Source organism: Nipponia nippon, unplaced genomic scaffold, assembly GCF_047370975.1.
Source record: "Nipponia nippon isolate SJK-2023a ecotype South Korea unplaced genomic scaffold, ASM4737097v1 scaffold_18, whole genome shotgun sequence".
Taxonomy (NCBI): Eukaryota; Metazoa; Chordata; class Aves; order Pelecaniformes; family Threskiornithidae; genus Nipponia; species Nipponia nippon.
This window is the reverse complement of record NW_028262334.1, coordinates 5,732,078-5,752,579: the sequence shown is the minus strand read 5'-3', so window position 1 is coordinate 5,752,579 and position 20,502 is coordinate 5,732,078. Positions and strand designations below refer to the sequence as shown.

General features: G+C 40.4%; 1 protein-coding gene across 4 annotated transcripts in view; it reads right to left on the bottom strand.

Annotated features, from left to right (window-relative positions):
• TMEM132C (transmembrane protein 132C) overlaps nt 1-20,502 on the bottom strand; it is a 223,265-nt gene that overhangs the window by 18,594 nt on the left and 184,169 nt on the right. For all 4 annotated transcript variants that reach the window (XM_087754856.1, XM_087754855.1, XM_087754854.1 and 1 more), the window contains one exon: nt 10,937-11,080. In XM_087754856.1, the coding sequence (XP_087610982.1) occupies nt 10,937-11,080 (144 nt within the window). The remainder of the gene's footprint in view (nt 1-10,936; nt 11,081-20,502) is intronic.

Sequence of the window (20,502 nt, the reverse complement as noted above, 5' to 3'; positions counted from 1 at the left end):
ATAGATTCTCTCTGCAACAAATCACATTTTATTGAGCTGACAGAGAAAACTACTGCCTGGAAATCAAGAGAGAGTCACTCCTGAATCACTACCTATGGCGCTATGTGACTGTGATCTGGGGGGTGGATGTACCCTTCCATCTGGTAAGGAACAGATTAGCTGCAGTGAATACTAAGGCGATTCCTAGTACTGTTACCAGTCAAATGCAGAACCTCTGGGTCTTCCTTTACTTACTCCTTTCAGGTTAAGGTCTTGATCCCACCATGACCTCTGTACTGCAGAATTGCAAGAAGGGGCATGAGCTGCTTGAGGTCACCACAAAGGATGTGACAATATACTGCCTTGGACTCTGCGGCCATAAAGGGGCTGTTGACACTTCTGTAAGAATATTGGTTTTGCTGGGTTAAATTCCGCTACAGATTCCCGAGAAATCTTCATTCAACTGGTGGAGGCAGATAGTTTACAAAAGACAAATTTCATGTCAAATATAAGCTAAAACTGTCTTTCAAAAGATGGTGAACTCAAAACACTATCTGTTCTCTATCTGTTGTACACAGGATTGGAAAGAATGACAACTATAAGACCTAAAAATAAACGAGTGGTACTAACTCTGTGAGTCTAGTCTAGTCTAACCTTGTTATTCTCCTAGTGGTTTTTCACCTCTGAAGGACAAAAAGAGAAGTTTTTAATATGGCAAACCTATGAAGTTTATGAACACTGAAAATTTGTGAGGCATCAGTCCATTTTCTAGGTAGAAGTCTGTGTGGTTTGCTCTTGATTAAACACCCTGAGGTTTAAAAAGTCTCAGAACTTCAAGACAGAACAGAAATGAGGAGATATGATAATGGTAGATGTCCTGCTTGTATTCATCAGGTTCAGAATCTTGTATTTTGGTATGTAAACCCATTTACCCATTTCTGTTATACTAGTGTAAATGTTGCTAAAATATTCAAAGGTTACATAAATGTTTCAATATTTGTGAAAGCACTTCTGTGAGCAAAAAGATTTTTCCAGCATCTCTTAAAGGAATCTCAATTTCAGTGAAAAAAAATACAGGATAATTAGTAAAGAATAGTGATGTTCAGCACTTTTCAAATATACGACACTCCTAGCATTTCAGCTCAATATCATCACTCTTACATATGAGAAGGGCAATTGAAGCTCATGGAGGTTAAGCTTTGTGAACAAAGTCATTCATTCCATTAAGGAATACAGAGCACCTGAATGACTTATCCACTGAATATACTGACACTTACATAATATATAGAAAATATTAGACAGTGATAATCATTCCACAAGATTTTTGGACAATCCTTTAGAATTTTATGATATTCATGTCCTTGCTATAGAATTTCTTCTAAGATTTGAGAGAGACTCTGTATAGCTTTCTAGCCTTGATGCCAATTAAACTCTACAGTTTTATACATAAAGGAAATCCTGTGCTACATGAACATTAGGAAATGGCATCTGCTTCATAAGAAGGATTTCAATGCTTGGCTGCATAATCCTGAATAATCAATAACCTACCTACTGGAAAATGGAAGCTGTCTCAAGGCCCATACTATTCATTTTTTCATGTTAAACTGTTTAAAACTGGTAAGAGTTAAAGCTTCAGACCTGAGCTCTTCCATCATCTCTGGAATGATATTAACAGGTTTGTGACACTGTTAGAGCAGCCTTTAAAATGGAAGCACCCATTATAGGAGTTGCTAATTGCTAGCGTGACTTGACTTGCCAGAGCCACCCCTCGTTCCCACTGACTGCAGCTGGAGCTGCGCTCAGTGACTCGGAAAGCAAAGCCAAAGGCTCCCCTCACAGGGTGAGCACAAAGGTAAACACAGTAATGCAGAGTTAATACTGATAAGACTGTCATTTTAAGAAATGAAAGGCTTGATTTTTCACATTATGTGCAAGAATAACCCTGAAAGTTGTTTTTACCTAAGACCCACCGAAAGGAAATAAAAATGAATTTGTTTCTTGAAATAGTTGAGAATAATTACTCCCATTCTGGAAACTGTGATGAGGGAGCAGGGCAGGTATTACACTTTAATAACTGATTTAAGCCGCTCTACATTCTGCCTCTCTTAAAACTAACTGTCTGCACTTTTCAATGGATAACATGGCTTGTTGTGTTGCTTTGTGCTTGTAAACAGCTGCCACATTCCAAATGTGGTTTCAATCCCTGCGATCAGTCCTCAGGCAAAGTTCCCAGCAACCCGCACTAATAACACAGGGATCGAGCCCTGAGCGCTGAAGAAGAGAACTCTGTAAAATCAGGGCCATAGTTTAAAAGCAATTTGGACTCTACGCTGAGAAAGGTCTGCATTTTCAGTATCAGCAGCCAGATTAGCAAAACTAAGTAGAAAACCCCTAAAGCTAGAGAGCATTTCTAAGGGAAAAGGCTGTACATTATCTAATCTCATTACAAAGATTTTGCTGGCAGCTTTGCAGAGCAGAAGCAGTACATTTAACTAACTGAATATCATTCACTACGACAGAACTGAGAGAGTAAAAGGGGCACAAAATGCCAGCTGAGACTGGAGGGCATCTATTTGCTCCCAAATGACCAGCTTTTGAAGCTGAACTGTAGCTGCGCTGAGCCACAGGAGCTCTCTGCAGCTAGCATTATCACGTAAAACAAAATCTGTCTTGTTTTGTGCACTCTCGAGTCAAGTAATTTCTGAAAATGGGGCCGAACAGAGAGTTTGGGTCCTACTCACTGGGGATGTGCCAGACTATATATGCATCATGGCCCCAAGTATCTTGCCTGGCAAAGCAGGATCACAGGGTGAATGCAGGGACTTTTAATTCCATCTACAGACTTTGGACAGCAGTTGCACATTTGAGAACATCCCAATGCTTGTCATTTTCTAACTTAGTATGTACCTACAATATACAAATTCACAACGTGTCAATTACAGCTATTGACAGAAAAGGAAAGGAGAAGTGAACCATCGTTTCTTCTGACTGTATTACTCAAAAAGGTCTCGAGAAAACTGCTTATCTTCCCATCACATCTACAGCTGCCACAAGACTAATGTTATTTCTCCCATTTACTTTCCTGGTCTTGATCTTGCAGCTTTGAAGTTGATTTTGAAGCACTTTCTGTGGAACTTGAGGCACCGTTACTGCCACTCTGCCTTGATTTTTCATTTGGGATGTATAGGTTTTCCATACTGACATCACTAACGCAGGTAGTGAGCTGGGTGAAGGCATGAGATAGAATCATAGAATTATTAAGGTTGGAAAAGACCTCTGAGATCATCGAGTCCAACCGTTACCTTAACTGCCAGGTCCACCTCTAAACCATGTCCCTAAGCACCACATCCACACGTTTTTTGAATACTTCCAGGGACCATGATTGCACCACTTCCCTGGGCAGGCTGTTCCAATGCATAACCGCTTTCTCCACGAAGAAATTTTTCCTAATATCTAACCTAAATCTCCCCTGGCACAAGGGACAGGGAAAGAAGTCTGCAAGGATAAGGTTTAAAAGTTTCTTTAGCTGCCCTTGAAATTTTTGCATTTTATGTGATGGCAAGGTATTTACAACTTTTATTGCTGAATTTAAGTATTGCAGACCATGTAAATTTTGAATTTCAATTTCCACAGAGGTTGACTGCTTGGGGAGTAGTGGTATCCATTAATGATATAACATCTTCTGTGAAAGCTCCACATATTGCTGGCCTATACGCCGTATTTGCATCCGACAGAAGTGTGCGGTAAAGCTTCATTTTTCTAAAGCTCCTCTGAAGTTTTTCCGCTCTACTGATGTACATTGATCCCAGTAAATCACAGAACTGTGAAAAATATGGAGGAGGGCAAGGAGGTGGACTTCCTATTTGCAATTCTGTTCAGAATATAACATATCATATTAGATTTACCAGAAGAAAAGCCTACAAAGTCACAGTGCTTCATAACAGCAAAACAATGGAATTCCCATGCTGTGACTTTCTTTCCTGTTCTTAAAGCTTTTCAGTTTCACACAAATCACAGGACCACATAGTATCAGAAGAGGAAAGAGGAGCCATCAGAGAAATAGGGTGCTGGGTTTGGACTCAGAAAGAGAGACAGCTTCTACTTTTGAGGGCTTTCAAAGCTATGTTAGGGTGTGGTGAATAGGAGCTGCATTTGCAGTTCATCAGCTACCGAACATAAACTTCAGAAAGGTCATTTGTGGTGGCCCTTGGGGGTATCTGCACCATGCAGTGGATGTGACAGAGATCCCATGCTTGTTCTGAGCCTGCTGGTGTGTCCCTACAGCCCCGTGCAGAGGCCCTAGCTCAGGACACAAAAGCAGCGTAGCCGTGTTGGCTCTCAGCACGGTGCCACACGGACTGAGCTTTCAGCTCCTGATGCTGGCGCTAACCAAGAGAAGACTTGCAAGCCTTGAGAATGAACACACAGGCACCTTAGGAGTAGTCCAACTTTTCTACGTTCCTTCCAGAAAGTTATACAACTACTTTATTTTTTAAAATAAGAGTACTGCTACAATTTTGACTGTGTGGGCTGAAGTACCTGAAAGAGGCATCAACCCTCCATGAGTAGCTGCCTGCTTATTACAGTGGAGGAGGACTGGCAGTAGCTGCTGTTGTTCAGATTGACCCCTCCATGCTTTCACTGAATGTTGCAGGACTTCCATAAAACCACAGAAGAGCGCACTACATGAAAGTGACTGCACAGAATATGGCCTATCTATTATTAGACCACACTGGATTCCTGGAAACCCCATCTAGCATGACTTTTCATTTCTCCCTTTGTTTTATAGGGTTGAGTTAGGAATGAGACTTGTTTTAATCAGAAGTTTATCCACCTACTCGTTTTTCAGCATGCTCAGCTCTACAACAGTTGCACCTAGCTAACAAACGCCAAATAGAGTTTTATTTGACCTTAGTAAAAAAATGAGTGATAAATCAATTGCATTATATTCACCGTAGGAGCTTTTTATTGGAAGTTAGTGTTCTTCCTTGATCAAAATAGCTGGTAGGAACAACCAGTTCTTTCTAGTCAGCCCCTTGGTTTTATTTTCTCCTATAACCTGCACTAAAAACATAATGTAAAGCCCTAAATCCTCTGAGTCTTGAAGGCTGTGCAATAAAGCCCCATACAAAGAATATATGTGTATGCTGAGGTGCAGAAGTGCAATGCAAGTTTGGACGCTCACCCTGCCATATGCAGCAGGAGTTAAAAGGTATGAGGGAAAATGTCACATGCTCATGACGTGCCAGGGTTTCTAATGGGATGAAATCTTCTGAAACTCTGCTTCCCCTTGAAATCACCATGTGCATCACACTTCATCACTACCCACCACATCATTATCTGCCTCCAGATGCTGCTGGTAAGAAAGCACAGGGAAGAAACCTTAGATGCCATGGGAAGCTTTGTTTTGAGCAGACTTAGCTTTCCTCTGACAAATACTTAAGAGAGTCCTCATTTTTATATTTTGGCAGTATCTGTAATAATGTTTCACTGAACCAAGTACAATTATGTCCCAGCTATGTTTAGGACCAGATTCTCTACAAGATCAGTTCTGTAATGCTCATCGTGTAACACTTTAATTTCAATGGGAAAAGGACCAGATCTTGAATCAGCCCTGTGGAGAGCAACACACCAGATATTTAAGTCCTTCCTTAACAATCTCAAGCATTTCCATATCCTTTAGCACTGCAACACACCAGGTAAGGGCAGTCACACACTGATTCCCATTCATCTTCATACAGGTTCTGACAGACCAATGTATTTTGGCACTAGCCCTTTCTTTAATACACTTCACACCCTTCCATCACACCAATGTTTCTGTCATTACCCGTCCCCATCTCACCATTCCCTGGGTGCCTGTTTTGCTCTCTCTTGGTTGCATGTCCGGAAAGTTCCAATGGATCCAGGGACCAGCTGAGCCCTTACAGAAAGCAGATCAGGCAGCAGAAGCTGGTGCTGCAGCAGGACGTTATCCCCAGTCAGTCCATCAGCTGTGGGGAGAAGCTGATCCCCATTCAGGTCAATATATGTACAGTGGGGGGACCCCTGCTCTCACTAACAAAATATCAGCCTTGCTTATGCACGGATAACCACACTGGTCCAGGCAGGGCTAATATAAATAAAGGGCAAGATGATTTCCTTTACTGGCGGAAGCCTGCTTTTGAATTACAAAGTCTGGCATCCAGCCCCCGTACTCAGAGAGCAAGTGATCGTGTTGCCCCAATATACAGCCCCACTGATTCGAGTGAGAGTAAGTATCTTTCTATTTGGTGCCTAAACAATATGATGAAAAGACATCCATAGACACATAATCTTGTATTTATTAAGATTTTTCTTCTCTGGAATAGCCACGGTACTATGATGAAACATTAAGGAGCCTGAGGGACTGTCCCCATACCATTAAAATTTCAGGGTGAGCTTTCCTGATGGCTTTAATGAGTGCGGCACTTTAATGAGTGCAGGATTGAGGCTTAAGAGTTTGATTCTTTAATAGTTGCCTGTAGCTCAGCCACTCAGCTTGGAACTACATTCAACCTACTGGCAGGAAAATGCATAACTCAACATTTAACAAAAATACCTATGGACGCTGCTAACTAGTGGTTCCTCTGCCTGTCAAAGGGAAAACAGTGCTTCTGTATCTAGTTTTAAAACACATATTAAGTTTTGCAAATACTGGAAATTAAGGAAGAACAGTGAAATTTCTTTGTAGTTAAGTAACAGCTGAAGAGGTTGAAGCATAGCTATTTGTGTAAGACTGGGTACGTTAAGACAATAGCAGAGTATCATCTAAATAAGGAAGTGCTAATGACTTTTCCTTAGTAAATAGGGTCTTGTGATATGGTTCCAGATATACAATTTTAAAAAGAAATTACGACAATTAGTACACAACTATTTATTTACATCTTATGAAAATGTCCATCTGTCAGCTTCCTTACTGGCAAACTGAGACTTTCCTACATCATGCGTTACACAGCAGCCAGACTGGCCTTTAATCTGAATAGATTCACAAATGAACAGCAGGCATTTCAACATGAGTTTGCATCTATTTAGCAAGAATTAATTGCATTTCATAAACTGTTTCCACCACAAATGGCAAAATCTCTCAAACATTTATGAATCCTAAACAACTATTTCATATGAGTATGTTCCCTGATGTCAGCAGTATTCACAGTAAAGTTACTCATGTGTGTAAATGATTCCTGGATTGGGCCTTTAAACAAGATCTGTAACCTTGACAGGTGTCTGTAAGTCCCATCACTATTGCTTTCAAAGTGTTGATACCAGCAGTAGTTCCAGTCTTTTCCAGCTATGAAGCTAGAGTTCAACCATAAAACCCCCCTAGCCAGATTTTCAGCCCCCAACAGTTCAGTGTTGCTTTGATCTGGGATTTTGTTTCAAGTTACTGTGATAAGAGAGGGCCAGCTGTGACACTCTGTTCTGGATTTTAGCTCCAAACAGAAATTCCTAACATTCTTGCAGGGCCTTCACCTGTGGTTAACGTCTCCCTCTGCTCATCAGTGCCAATGAAACCAAGAGCCCACTGTTTATTAACAACTACTGAGGGACGTCTTATAGGTAAGATCCGTGTTTCTGTTTCCAGTGATGACCACAGCAGCTGCACGTGTGGACCAATATTATCTGAATCCATGTTTTGATCTGAATACATCTCAAAGCTATTAATGCCATTTAAAAATGAAAAGAAACTAGTAAATAAGGTCTTTAGAGAATGGTTCAAGGTTAATACACTGAGACTAGTATCCAGCTTGTAATTTACCAATTGTAAATAACAGCAACACAATAAGAATACAATACCATGTATATAGCATCCCCTCATGCAGCAGTGGGATAAAAGCTAGTCCAAGAATGATGAACTACAAACCCAAAATGTTTACAGTAGCTTCTGAAATACACATAGCACAAAAGATTTTTGAACTCAGGTTATTTTAATGGAAAATACATCCTCAAGTTCATAAGGATTATCAAGAGTTTTCAATCTGGAAATGTCACAAGGTATTGCAGGTCTCCTGAAACTGCTGCTCTTCACAGCGTGAAACCACATCTGCTCTAGCAGCCAGGTGACCCGGGAACCCGCAGCAATATTTGCTCTTGAGCAAACTGCACAAAAGCACCAGCAAAAGCAGTCACGTTCCACTTGAATTTCCAGGAGGTGAAAAGGAGCCTACACATGCAACTGCAATTACTATTAATGGATCTAGATATATGGATCCTATTGGTAAATTCCAGCTTAGCAAAGTAAAATTTGGCTGTTGCTTGATTTTTAGTGTCATAATAAATTTTCTGTCCACTTTTAAAATGTTGGACCACTGTGTGAAGGTCTAGAGCATTCAAAGACTTTTAAAGTTCATGAAATCAACTGTAAATTTGGAAGTAAAGAGTTGAAACTACGAGACAATAAAAAGAGTAAAAGGAGTCGGAGTCAGCAGATTAAGACAGGACACAAACTGTGCACTGAGCTGCCTCAAGACCATGCTTATCACTGGGGCAACTATTACCTGTTACTTGCAGTATTTTACAGAGGATGATGATATATCCAAAGAATTTAACATAAAAGCTTGATGGGGAATTTAAAAATTAATTAAGGATTAAAGGACTTTGTGCTCCATTTGAAGCTTTCTGAGTGCTTTTTTAAAATCAAAACCAATATGAACATGTCGATTTGACTTGAACCCCAAACTTCATTTCCCCATGTAAAAAAATCTCCTGGAAACTGGAACATTCTAGAAGAGAAAAAAACCCCTTTTTCCTTTATGATGAAATAATAAAACCTTTTTGTTCAAAGCATTTCATTGAACTCTATTTTTTAACTACCTGCATGTTTCATAGCAGTTAGCACTCATGTTACAGATGCATTCCTCTAGAACAGAAGATAGTTTCTCTATTCATCTGAGCAATTTCAAAACATTTCTGAAGAGAAAGAAATTACACCTGAAAAATTTCTCTAGTCGATTCCAATAAACACTGTGTGTTAGCCTCCAGTTATTTGTTTCACTTCAACTCCAGAGCAGCTACATAGGGAGGATTCTAGAAGCCACTTAAAAATGTTCCGATAGTGCAGACAGGCTCCATTTTAAGAAATCCTTTTAGTGGAGATAAATTATTTCTGTAGAAAATAAGAGAAGAGCACAGCAGGGTCCCATGTGCTAAGCAAAGGACATAGTGCTTCAAGAAAACATTCTTTCCAAACAAAGTGTGGGAGAACTGCAATAGTCCAGGCTGTACTGCAATTACTGCAAGAACACTCTCTGTTTTTGTAAGATTCGGGAATTTCATTTCTTCTCGATCCATATGCAGCACAGCTATAAAAGCCAGAAGTAATTTTTGCAGACGGATTTTTATTTGGGAAATCATTGTGCTGTCATTTTCTATGCATCATCTGGTGATGTATAACAAATGCCCATCAGACATATTTTTTTTTCCCTGACCTGAGTCTTCCTCTGAATGGAAGAACTTAACACTGGACATTTTCACTGCTGGAAAGAAGAAATCCCCATGGGGCTGGAATTATCTGGTGAAATTTTGTAAGCTGTTTAAGCAAGACGGCTAATCTGGATGATCACAGCAGTCCTTTTCTGAATTTATTTTTTTAATTTGTGAATGCTATCATGTGTTTTTTCTTACTCAGGAATGTGATTTCCAATAAGGTTACAATCAGGATGATCCCTAAACTAAATTCCAGCTATTACTTTGATTTGTAGGTAGGTGGCTACATTAGGAAAAAGGTTAACAGGAGTTCTTTGAGATTAAAAACTCTGTAAAGCATCTAATATATGGGAGCACTTCAAGCTCCAGCAAACCGGAGAGATTTGTTTGGCTCTGAAGGATCCACTGAAAGCAGAAAGCTTCCTGTAAAAGTCTTCTATAATGGCTTCATTAGTTCAAAGTATGACTATTTTTCCCACCTACTTGGTTACTGGTATAATAAATGCTTCTACATAAATTCTACAACAGTGCAGCAAACTGTTGGGTCCTGCAAGTTCACAGGAGTTTTATTGCTTTCCATGAACCTACAAACTGAACTGACTGTAACACATAGCGCTGCGGCATTACTATTTGTATACTGTACATCCAAGAGGGCTGATAGCATATTAAAGACACCTAAAGGGTATCATCACAAAGCCCACTGTGCTATATGCTGTAAAATCACATAATATAGTAAAAAAACCCTGTTCGAAAGAGCTTATAGACCAAGGGTAGAATCACCCTTGCTTAAAGCCTGTGAACCATAAACGTCCTGTGTGGAAAGTGCAAGGGGATTCATGCAGAGCATTGCCTTTGTACTGACTCCCTGAACAACTGTGAATTTCCTTCAGGGTTTGACTACACATTCACAGCAGAAATTGCTGTGTTGCCTTAAGACAATACTGGTGTTTGTTATTGTGCGACATTAAGCTGCTAGTGCTAAATTGATGGACGGGTCATGTGAATGCTTTCTAGCCACTTCTGTGCAGAATCAAGTTGTTAATTCAAAACAGCTCTCAGCAGAATGTGAAGTCGACCAGGATGACTTTGCGTTGCAGTTTCTGGGGAACGCTTACCCAATCCATTCCACTGATGCGGCTGTGAAGGTGATAATCACAGCTGGAAGGGTGATAAGAAACATCTGGAGCGGCAGTACTAACAGCAGAGCTAGTACTAACAGCAGAGCTGGTTTTGCAGTGAATGAACTCTGTGCACAGAGGACTTGAGGTGACATTATCAAGACATTTTAAAATCAGGACACAAATAAAAATTAAACACAGAAATTCTACTGAAACTCAGTGTGGTGGCTGTACTGTTGCACCTGACTCACTCTTTTCTTAAAAATCCCTCTCCTCATGCTTTTGAAACAGTAGTACAATTAATTTGCAGAGCCAATTTAGTGGTTGTTCCCAGGCTATTATCATTTTGTGTATAAAAGACATGACATTTGAGAAGCTAATACATGGCATGAACTTACTTTAATGACGTCTTCATCAGAGGACTTGCACTCAACTGATTCAGAGATGTCTGTCACAGCACTGTTCTCCTCAATGGAGACCACCTTGATGGGCACTGCCACTGTTTTTCCCGTGAGAATTGCGGTGTTCAGAATTTCGGTGTCCTGTACACAAAACAAAGCACAGCGCTGTTCAGAGACAGCTAAAGAGATTTCCAAAAGGCAAGCATCAGCTCTTCAACTGGACTAACACTCAAGAAAGATGCATTAGTTCTCAGTGGCTAATGATCTAATCTCATCTTCAAATAGGGGCAACTTGGTAAAACGTAGTAAAATCCCAATTATATTTTACTTGCTAAATAAACAGTCAGCTGCATTGCACATTGTTAAGTAGTGAGCAAACTGACTGCAGCTAAATTCAGTCCAGGCAGGCACACATCCCAGGTAGCTTTTGCTTCTTCAGTGTGGGGCTTTTCCCAATACTTACCTTCCAAAACATGAGTTCAGAGTTTTTACTAAACTGGATTTGACTGGCAATGTTTGGGACAGGATACAAGAGCCTCGAAAGTAAACATACTGCTCTTTGAATCTCAGCGTATTGCAAAGATGGGGCCTCTCTGTGAACTTTGTATCTGGAACTGTTTCAAGATTATTTAATTTCCTTTGATATGGCCAATGAAGCAACGTAAGGAGTCCAGAAGGAGTTAGTGATGCTATTAACTGCAGGGAAAATAACAAGGAAAGCTGAAGTTTGAACTTGGGTGATGGCATATAAAAGCCTTTCAAGGAGCCATCGACTAAGCTAACGCTTACAACTCCTGATCTGTTTCAGCATCACCACATTCCCAAGATTCCCATGAAGGAAGAACTTCAAAGTTTGCTCCAACTTTTCAGTTTCCAATTCTATAAAGTGAATAAAATATTCAGCAAAATCTTCACACCAAAGTTATGAGGACTGCAGCCACTGATGTCAACAGCAGCAAAATGGGGCGCTGATACTATTGATACTGTTTTCAATTCAAGTTTAATGAGTTTGAAATCTAGGTCAGATTTTCTTTTCGTCTTGCAACTTGTTATTTCTCAGGTTCTCCTAAAGCTCTCATAAGAAATCCCATCAAACTTAAAAATACTGTTAAAAAAGGAAGGTTGACCGTTCTAGAAAAGTAAGAACCCTGAATAATTCCTGTGGCATACATGAAAACAAAGCTACCCAACACAGTAAATCAGAGCCAGGTTTATAAATAACATTCCTGAAAAGTTTAAGGCCATTCTCAGGATTTTCTAAGGTAGAGACCACCCCCAGCCATCCTCCATACAAATTCTGCTGAGTACCTGGCGTTTTTGAGCAACAGAGCACTGTAGTGAAATGCATGGCTTTTGGAGCTTAACTTCTGTCATCCAAACTTGAAAATTTTGTTCCAGAAGTATTTATTTCCATGTACTGGTATTTTGATAAGTCCAGAAACAGATGCAAAGGAGCAGATCTCAACATTTGTGAAAAAAATTCAGTAACAAACCCAACTACTGTTCTGGCTCCAGACTTCCAAAGCAATAAGCATTGAACAACTCACATAGGTTCAACGAAAAGCAGGTTCAACATCTTTTCTGCTGTGTATTTGGCTTCTGCAAGTGCTCTATGTCCTTTGAAATGAATCTTTTGCCTTGATCCCTTAAAGCCTTATTTTTTGTGACTGTGAGTGTTAAACACTGCGAACTAAGGACTCCAGGGCAAAGGAACAGCAAGAGAGTTTGTGGAAATGACAGGACATCTTTTCAGGCTATCTCAGCTCTGCTTTGAAATGATTCTACTCAGATCCAGTTTTTCCTTAGCAACTGATATGTATTACTGATAGAGAAATCTAATTTAAAGGGACAGGTTCAGAGGAAGAGAAATCCCATAAATAGAAACAAGTTTCAGATATAAAACATACTCTGTGTCTTGGGGATTTACCCATATTTGCATTTAATGGTAATTTATGAAGTTCAGGACAAATCAGAAAGTCACATACACACAAAACAAAAAAGAAACAAGCCCTGCACCACTTCCAAGAAGATAAAAACAAAGACCTGATTATGCAATGAGGTGAAACTTTTGTGCCACAAGCAGTGGCATATAGTCATCATCCAGGTTTAACTCGCAACAAACTGCCTGGGAGTCACTAGAACTTCCTCCAGCTCAGCTTTGCTCACGCCTGCAGCATTGAGTAATCAGTGGCCTGAACATGAGGTCAAATATTAAGAAAAATGGGAGAGAAGATAAGTAGGAAGCCCAGCAGACAAGAACACAAAGCACCCTGACCCGCATGCGGATCCTGTGCTCCTGATTCCCCAGCCCTGCAAATCACCAGGAAAAGACCAGCTCTGGCATTACCCTGGGTGATGGTGAGACTGCCAGTAGTATCGCTCTAAATCATGTTTGCTGCACCACCAGCCATGGCTGCAGCTGAGCTCCGAGCCTACACCACAGCACCAGGAGAACACTAAAGGACAGGATTAAAATCCAGTATTGGAGATAGGGTTTTAAAAAATGGCATGCAATAAAGTTAAATGCAAGTTGCTACTTTTCTGTAGGAACAACAAATCCTACAAATACAGGACAGAAAAGATTCAACAGAAAAAGCTGCTCTCAGAAAAGCATTTGGGGGCTATAGCAGACCACAAGCTGAACATGTTAGCAACTGCATGCTGCTGTCGTTAAAAAACAAAATGGAACCAACCAAAGAACTCTCCTGTAGTAATTGTATAAAGATGAGTATCACCTGTAAGACATGAGGTATTCCTACTCTACTCAGCACTAGCAAGGCCTCAGCTAAAGCGACTACATCCAATTTTGAGAACTACACTGCAAGAAAAAACTTTCTCAAGTGAAAAGAAGTAAAAAAGAAAAAGGAAAATAAATAAAAAAAATAGAAAATAAGATCCAAGAGGAATAACTGAAGGAATTGGGATTGTTTAGCCTAGAAAAGATTATGGGGAAAAATGATTACTGTCTCCATATACATAAAAGTCTTCCAAATATGAGGAAGAATAAACTGTTTTCCATGTTCATGGACAGGGCCTGAAGTAATGGGCTCAAGACGCAACAAGAAAGATTTGTTTGACATTAAGGCAATCTTTATTATCAAAATAATGATAAAGAATTGATGGAATAGGTTGTCTGGGGCAGAAGAAAATGCAGAATCTAGCCTAAGAGATCTTTGAAGAACAGGTTATACATCATTCAGAAATAACATGTTCTTTGAGTCAGGTAGACGAGGAAAGGGAGCAGATGACCTCTTGTGGTTCATAGAATCATAGAATTGTTTAGGTTGGAAAAGACCTTTAAGATCATCAAGCCCAACTATTAACCCAGCACTGCCAAGTCCAACACTAAACCATGTCCCTAAGCACCACATCTACCCAGGTTTTAAATACCTCCAGGGATGGGGACTCAACCCCTTCCCTGGGCAGCCTGCTCCAATGCCTGACTCGTCTTTCGGTGAAGAAATTTTTCCTAACATCCAATCTAAACCTCCCCTGGCGCAGCTTGAGGACGTTTCCTCTTGTCCTATCGCTTGTTACTTGGCAGAAGAGACCGACCCCCACCTTGCTACAACCTCCTTTCAGGTAGTTGTAGAGAGTGATAAGGTCTCCCCTCAGCCTCCTTTTTTCCAGGCTCAGTTCCCTCAGCTGCTCCTCATAGCGCTTGTGCTCCAGACCCTTCCCCAGCTCCATTGCCCTTCTCTGGCCACGCTCCAGCACCTCAATGTCCTTCTTGTAGTGAGGGACCCAAAACTGAACACAGGATTCGAGGTGCAGCCTCACCAGTGCCGAGTACAGGGGGACGATACCTTCCCTAGTCCTGCTGGCCACACTATTTCTGATACAAGCCAGGATGCCATTGGCCTTCTTGGCCACCTGGGCACATTGCTGGCTCATGTTCAGGCGGCTGTCAACCAGCACCCCAAGGTCCTTTTCCGCCAGGCACCTTTCCAGCCGCTCTTCCCCAAGCCTGTAGCGTTGCCTGGGGTTGTTGTGACGCAAGTGCAGGACCCGGCACTGAGCCTTGTTGAACCTCACACAGTTGGCCTTGGCCCATGGATTCAGCCTGGCCAGATCCCTCTGCAGAGCCTTCCTGCCCTCCAGCAGATCCTCCAGCTCCTGCCCAACTTGGTGTCGTCTGCAAACTTACTGAGGGTGCACTCGATCCCCTCATCCAGATCATTGATAAAGATATTAAACAGAACTCGCCCCAGTACTAGGCCCTGGGGAACACCACTTGTGACTAGCTGCCAACTGGATTTAACTCCATTCACCACCACTCTTTGGGCCCGGCCATCCATCCAGTTTTTTACCCAGCAAAGGGTACACCTGTCCAAGCCACGTTCCCTCCACCCCTGTATCGTAGTATTCTCCAACTTTTCAAAATTGAACGATAACACAATAACTTATGTATCCTGTATCCCAAATAACCCTATTCTGCCTCACCCATCTCAAATAATATGAACCTTCCTCACTGGACAAAAGAAAATGATCTAAACCTTTAAAATGGAAAAGCCTGACAGGCAAATGTGACAGATATTCCTGCTTTCTGCACTATGTAGTGCAGAACTGATGTACCAATTGTTAAGTAATAATCTGTCACTTCTGTTTCTCTCTTTCCAATAGGTCATGATTGGTGTATCTGAATTCTAAGTGGCTTTGATATAAAGCCATTATTACAAAGGTTAAAAAACCTTTTGAAATTTCCCAAGACCTTTCTGGAGAGAAGACAGAAAATTTGGCTACTGGCACATTATCAGCAATTAGAACCCTCAATCTTCTGCCCTTTACTAATAGTTTCATTAAAGGAAGTAGTGTGCATCCGAATGAATTTATTTTGATTAATTACTTCAGAGATGCATCTGCCCCAAAAATTGTAAAAGGCATCACTGGTCATGATAAAGGGCTACTGAAATTTGACATCCCTTCTCTGTAGCCCAATATGAACTTCAGGAATTTCAAATTCATGATGTGCACAAAGGAGACAGAAACATATTTAGATATTACCTAATGGCTTCATAGCTAGTACCATTACAATCATTAGAGATCCTCAGCATTGGGAAGCAATTGGTAGCTACCTAGCTACAGCTCTGAGCAGAGATGGAAACCTTTGTATTTCATCTCTGCTGAACGCAGTCATAACTCATTGGTATTACACAGATTAAGAAATAGTGAAGTATAAGCAATTAATATGTTACACACTATGTTAAAAGCAATTTTCAAATCTGCCAATTCCCTTACTCAGTCTGTAAGTCCCCTATGCTATTCAACTGTGATAATTAAAATAACAAAAAAAAAAAAGACCAAAGAACCAAGTCTTGATTCTATTGTCTTTTTGTTTAGAAGTAAAATAGAAAAATGTGTGTCCTATATCCCTGTATATGGAACAGCCTTATGGCACAACTTCTCCCTCCTCTGTATTTCCTTTATATTGCCGCAATAAAGCCAAAGGCTTTAATGTAACAGAGAACTGACCCATTGTCTGCATCCATACACAAGCTGCTAGGCAGGAAACTCTAAATAATGTATGAAAGGATCCATGGCCCAAGACTCCTCAAAAGCTGAACTGAAACTCATAAAAATTAAAGGAGCTTAAATAGAACTCTGTCTGTCTGTCTGCTCTGCAATACTGAGCACTCTGAACGTGCACCCCAGGCAAGGGGGCTCTGATTCAGCACCCGAACCTGCTTCCCTTGCATTCTGCCACCTCCTGTAATACCCTTGATTACCCACTGATAAGCAGAAACAGTAGTTGAATCTTTAAGGATATGTCAAGCAACATTAAGAAAACAATTGTTCTCACATCAGAACAGGAAATACGATAGCTGGTAGAGGTGGCGATTTTTATGTTTTATTTTTAAACGCAATATACTATCCTGTTTGCAAGCTAATTTGGGAGTATACAAACAAGATTACTAAGAAACCTTTAGAGAGACTAAGAACTCATTTAAAATGTAGGCGCTTTTCAAAATCACAATATCTTGGCCATTTCCACATTCTTTAATTTTTAAAATCCCCCAAGAACTAGTCTACTTTCTGTGCAGGCAGCAACTAAAGTTTTAAAATCAAATTTATTTTGTGTGGCAAAAGACTGAAAGCATCTGATAGCAATGTTTGGACTTGTTCCCAATAAATTCAAAAATGAGGAAAGTAGTGTAAATTGAGAAAACAGAAAGAGGATGAGTTATAAGTAAGCATCAATATCCAGGTCAGAAAGAAGTTTGTTGTAAGTGTATTACAAACTCTAAAAAAGCAAGGGTTGTCATTTGCAAAGTCGAAATGGAGAACCACACATATAATTCTCATTGACACAGAAGGGAGATTTGAGCTCTGAACTTCTTTGGAAGCCTCCAACTGTCTTTGCAGTGCAATGACCAAATCCCAACAACATCTGAACCTGATACCGCAAAGACAGAGTTGGTTTTCTTGTATGAAAAACTACCTACAAACTCCTGATTAGGATGGTTCTTTCCTGTTACCAGGGCATCCCTTCAACAAGTACAGCATATGAAGGAAATCATTACTATTTAAACATATTTCATTAACAAACAGTAACATTAAGAAACATTTTTTCTCATTCCTCTAACAGTTAGAGGAAGACTAGCGGTTAGACATAAGGCTCTAATCAAAGGAGACATTCAAAAGCAAACCGTTGAATTGTCTGCATAAGAAATCACTTTAAAAATTTATTGGTAAGTTTTAATTTCAAGCTCGCTCTCATAAACAGAACAGAGCAAATGCCTTTACTCAACATATCATTTTCATTATCCACTAACAAAACGTCTACTCCTTCCCAGCCCAGACAATATCTTGTGTACTAGTCTAGCTGAAATCAGCACTACATTTCCTTGCTCAAAACCCCAACCTTTTGCAAAGGACCTGAACCATCAGACTCTCCATCAAGGACACAGAATGGTACCTCCTCTACACAAGCCTTCAGCATGCTTCAGTGACTTCGGAAATGAAGCCCTGAGGTCACAACCTGATACCGACTACAGATAAAGAAAAGCTTCTCTGCTGACATATGTATGCAGCAAGTGTGGTATGACATCTTCATAGCATAAGCAACTTCTACTGTTCATCTGCCTTCCCCAGGTAAACAAAGAACGTAAGAGGGCTGGGTGGCTTTCACACCTATTTATAGCTAAGCACTTGAGAAGTTGTGACTTATGTGCAACTAGCGAGGACAAAGGGGTACTCCCATTCATTTCCCTGAATTCGTGATTTGGAAGGAAAAAAAAAAAAAAAAGAAGATTTAATCAAGAAGCCCACAGGCTAGAACTGGTGAGTTATATCAGCCTAGTGGTTTGGAACTCCTCTGTGGGTGCCTGTATCAAGTTACTACAGTTACAAATGTTGATATTAGATTTGAGTAGATCAGGAAAATAATTAATTGGCATTTCAAAGAAAAATGGTGAGATCGGAGTCAGGCAGGGGGTCAGACACTACATTATATTGCACTGAGACCTGAGTTCAGTGAGACCATTCTATAGAATTTGATGCAAGTATCACCACTCTACGGGAAGTCTCCGAGCTTTTCTGCTTGGAGCTGATGTTACGATTCAGAGTACCATAAGCTTTTGTAACTCTGGTCTTTGTTACATCTGGGTTAATCTGAATAAAGTCCACTAGAAGTAGTGGTTGTCTAAACATTTTCTTCCACAGCTGCACTCGTGCTACTTCACAGAAAACTCAGCAGAACTGGTATTCAGAAAAATCAGTACTTGTTTAGAATGGGAAAATAACATCCATAAAGCTAATGTATTCTAGCCAGAGCTGAGAAGAAGTGTGTGCTCACATTTGGTCATTTGAAGTTAGGTAACACTATGGTTGACTCTGCAGGAATCTCACATTTTATTCCATCCTTGTTTCAGTTGGGGAACTTCCACTGATGTCAGTGGGAGCTCTGTGCAAAGAGCAAGCATATGAGCCTTAGTTGCTTGAATTTAGCTGAAGAGCAAACCTTATGTTCATCCAACCTCTCGGTTGTAAGAAGGCAAGCATTCAGCCATGACTAATTTAGGAACTAATTCAACATTAAATTGCAGCAGAATGAGGAAGCAAAGTGACAGCTGTTTAATTAAACTCTAAATCCGATTAGATGGTGTTATCAAGAGAAATCCATGGGAGCCTGAGGTCATGAGAATGGTCCTGTTTACAGGCTGAAAATTCTGTAAGTGGAATCTCATAGAATGATGTTAATCGTAGCTCAGCATTAAGATCTCTCCCTCCCACAAACACACTACCTCATGAGTAACACACCTATACTGTAGACCTGAAGGAGTGACACAGAAAAGCCAATTACGTATTAATTCATAAGGAAAGTTTCTTGACAAAGTTTGTGGAAAAGAGGCAGTTGGGCACTGTCTACCTTAAAATCAAAGCAGTATTTGTCTTATGGAAAAAGGACAGAAGCAGCAAGCCCTTGCATGCTGTTGACAGCACTGGTATCGGTGCAGACAATGCCTACGCAGGACTGCTCCAGGAGCTGTACTGTGCTTCCAACTATTGTTCAACCCATCACCCTTGATGAACGCTGACACCTTGGCAACACATTTACAAAAGATGGAGATGTGGGAGATATAAACTCCACATACGCCAGTTGCAAACACCATAAATAGTCTACTGATGAGCACTAAGTTATGCATCACAAGTTTCCAGGGCATCCTAGTTAGAGTGATGCACAGAGCTGTACTGCACTGCAGACAATTGTTATGCTGATTTGTGAGTCTGGTAACACGACAGTTGTAGATCTGAGTTATTAATACTACTAAGATTACAGCTGATTAACAAAATAACATTGATAGGCAGCAGACTCTGTTTATCTACATAATCTCAGGATTAAAAGTAAATTATACATTGTGCTTTCTGCCAACTGGATTCTCTGACACTCACATTCACAGACAGTATACACAAGAAGGGAAAGAAGCTGACGTTCTCTGTTTTTAAATTCTTAGCACACACTTCAGAAGAACAGGAGTGTTTCTACAGACCAAAGTTGGCATCATGACTGAGAGCCTCCCTGAGGCAAATTCACTCCACGGCAGGCAGTGGGGAAGGGCAAATTTTGTTGGTCGGATTTAGGTTTGCTCTTTTCTTTCACTCAATTCCAATGCTATTGGCCCGTCACATGTAAATCCTGCTCTGCTTCATTCATCAGTTTATAACACAAGGACTTCTACTTCATGAGTAATATTATATTGCAAAAGAAATGGGGTAATGCCACTAACAGTAAAACCAGAGGGGGGCAACCTGCTTACTTAGTAGCACCCCTCAGTATTTGAACATGGATCCAGATGGAATCCAGGCTACTCCATGACTGTAAGGTCCATTGTGCCAAGGAAAATGTAAACTAATGAACAAATTAACAGCGGTGAAAAATTAGGCCATTCAAAATCTACAGAAGAAACAGACGTATTCAATAAAAGTTGCCATTTCTGCAGTCTGTTTCTGATGAGGATCGTAGAACAAAGGATCTCAAAGTTTCTTTTGGATGCTAATTCTTTTTGACACACGACAACACTGTGAGGTATCTTCTCTTTATTAAATCTTTGTTAAATGGCCAA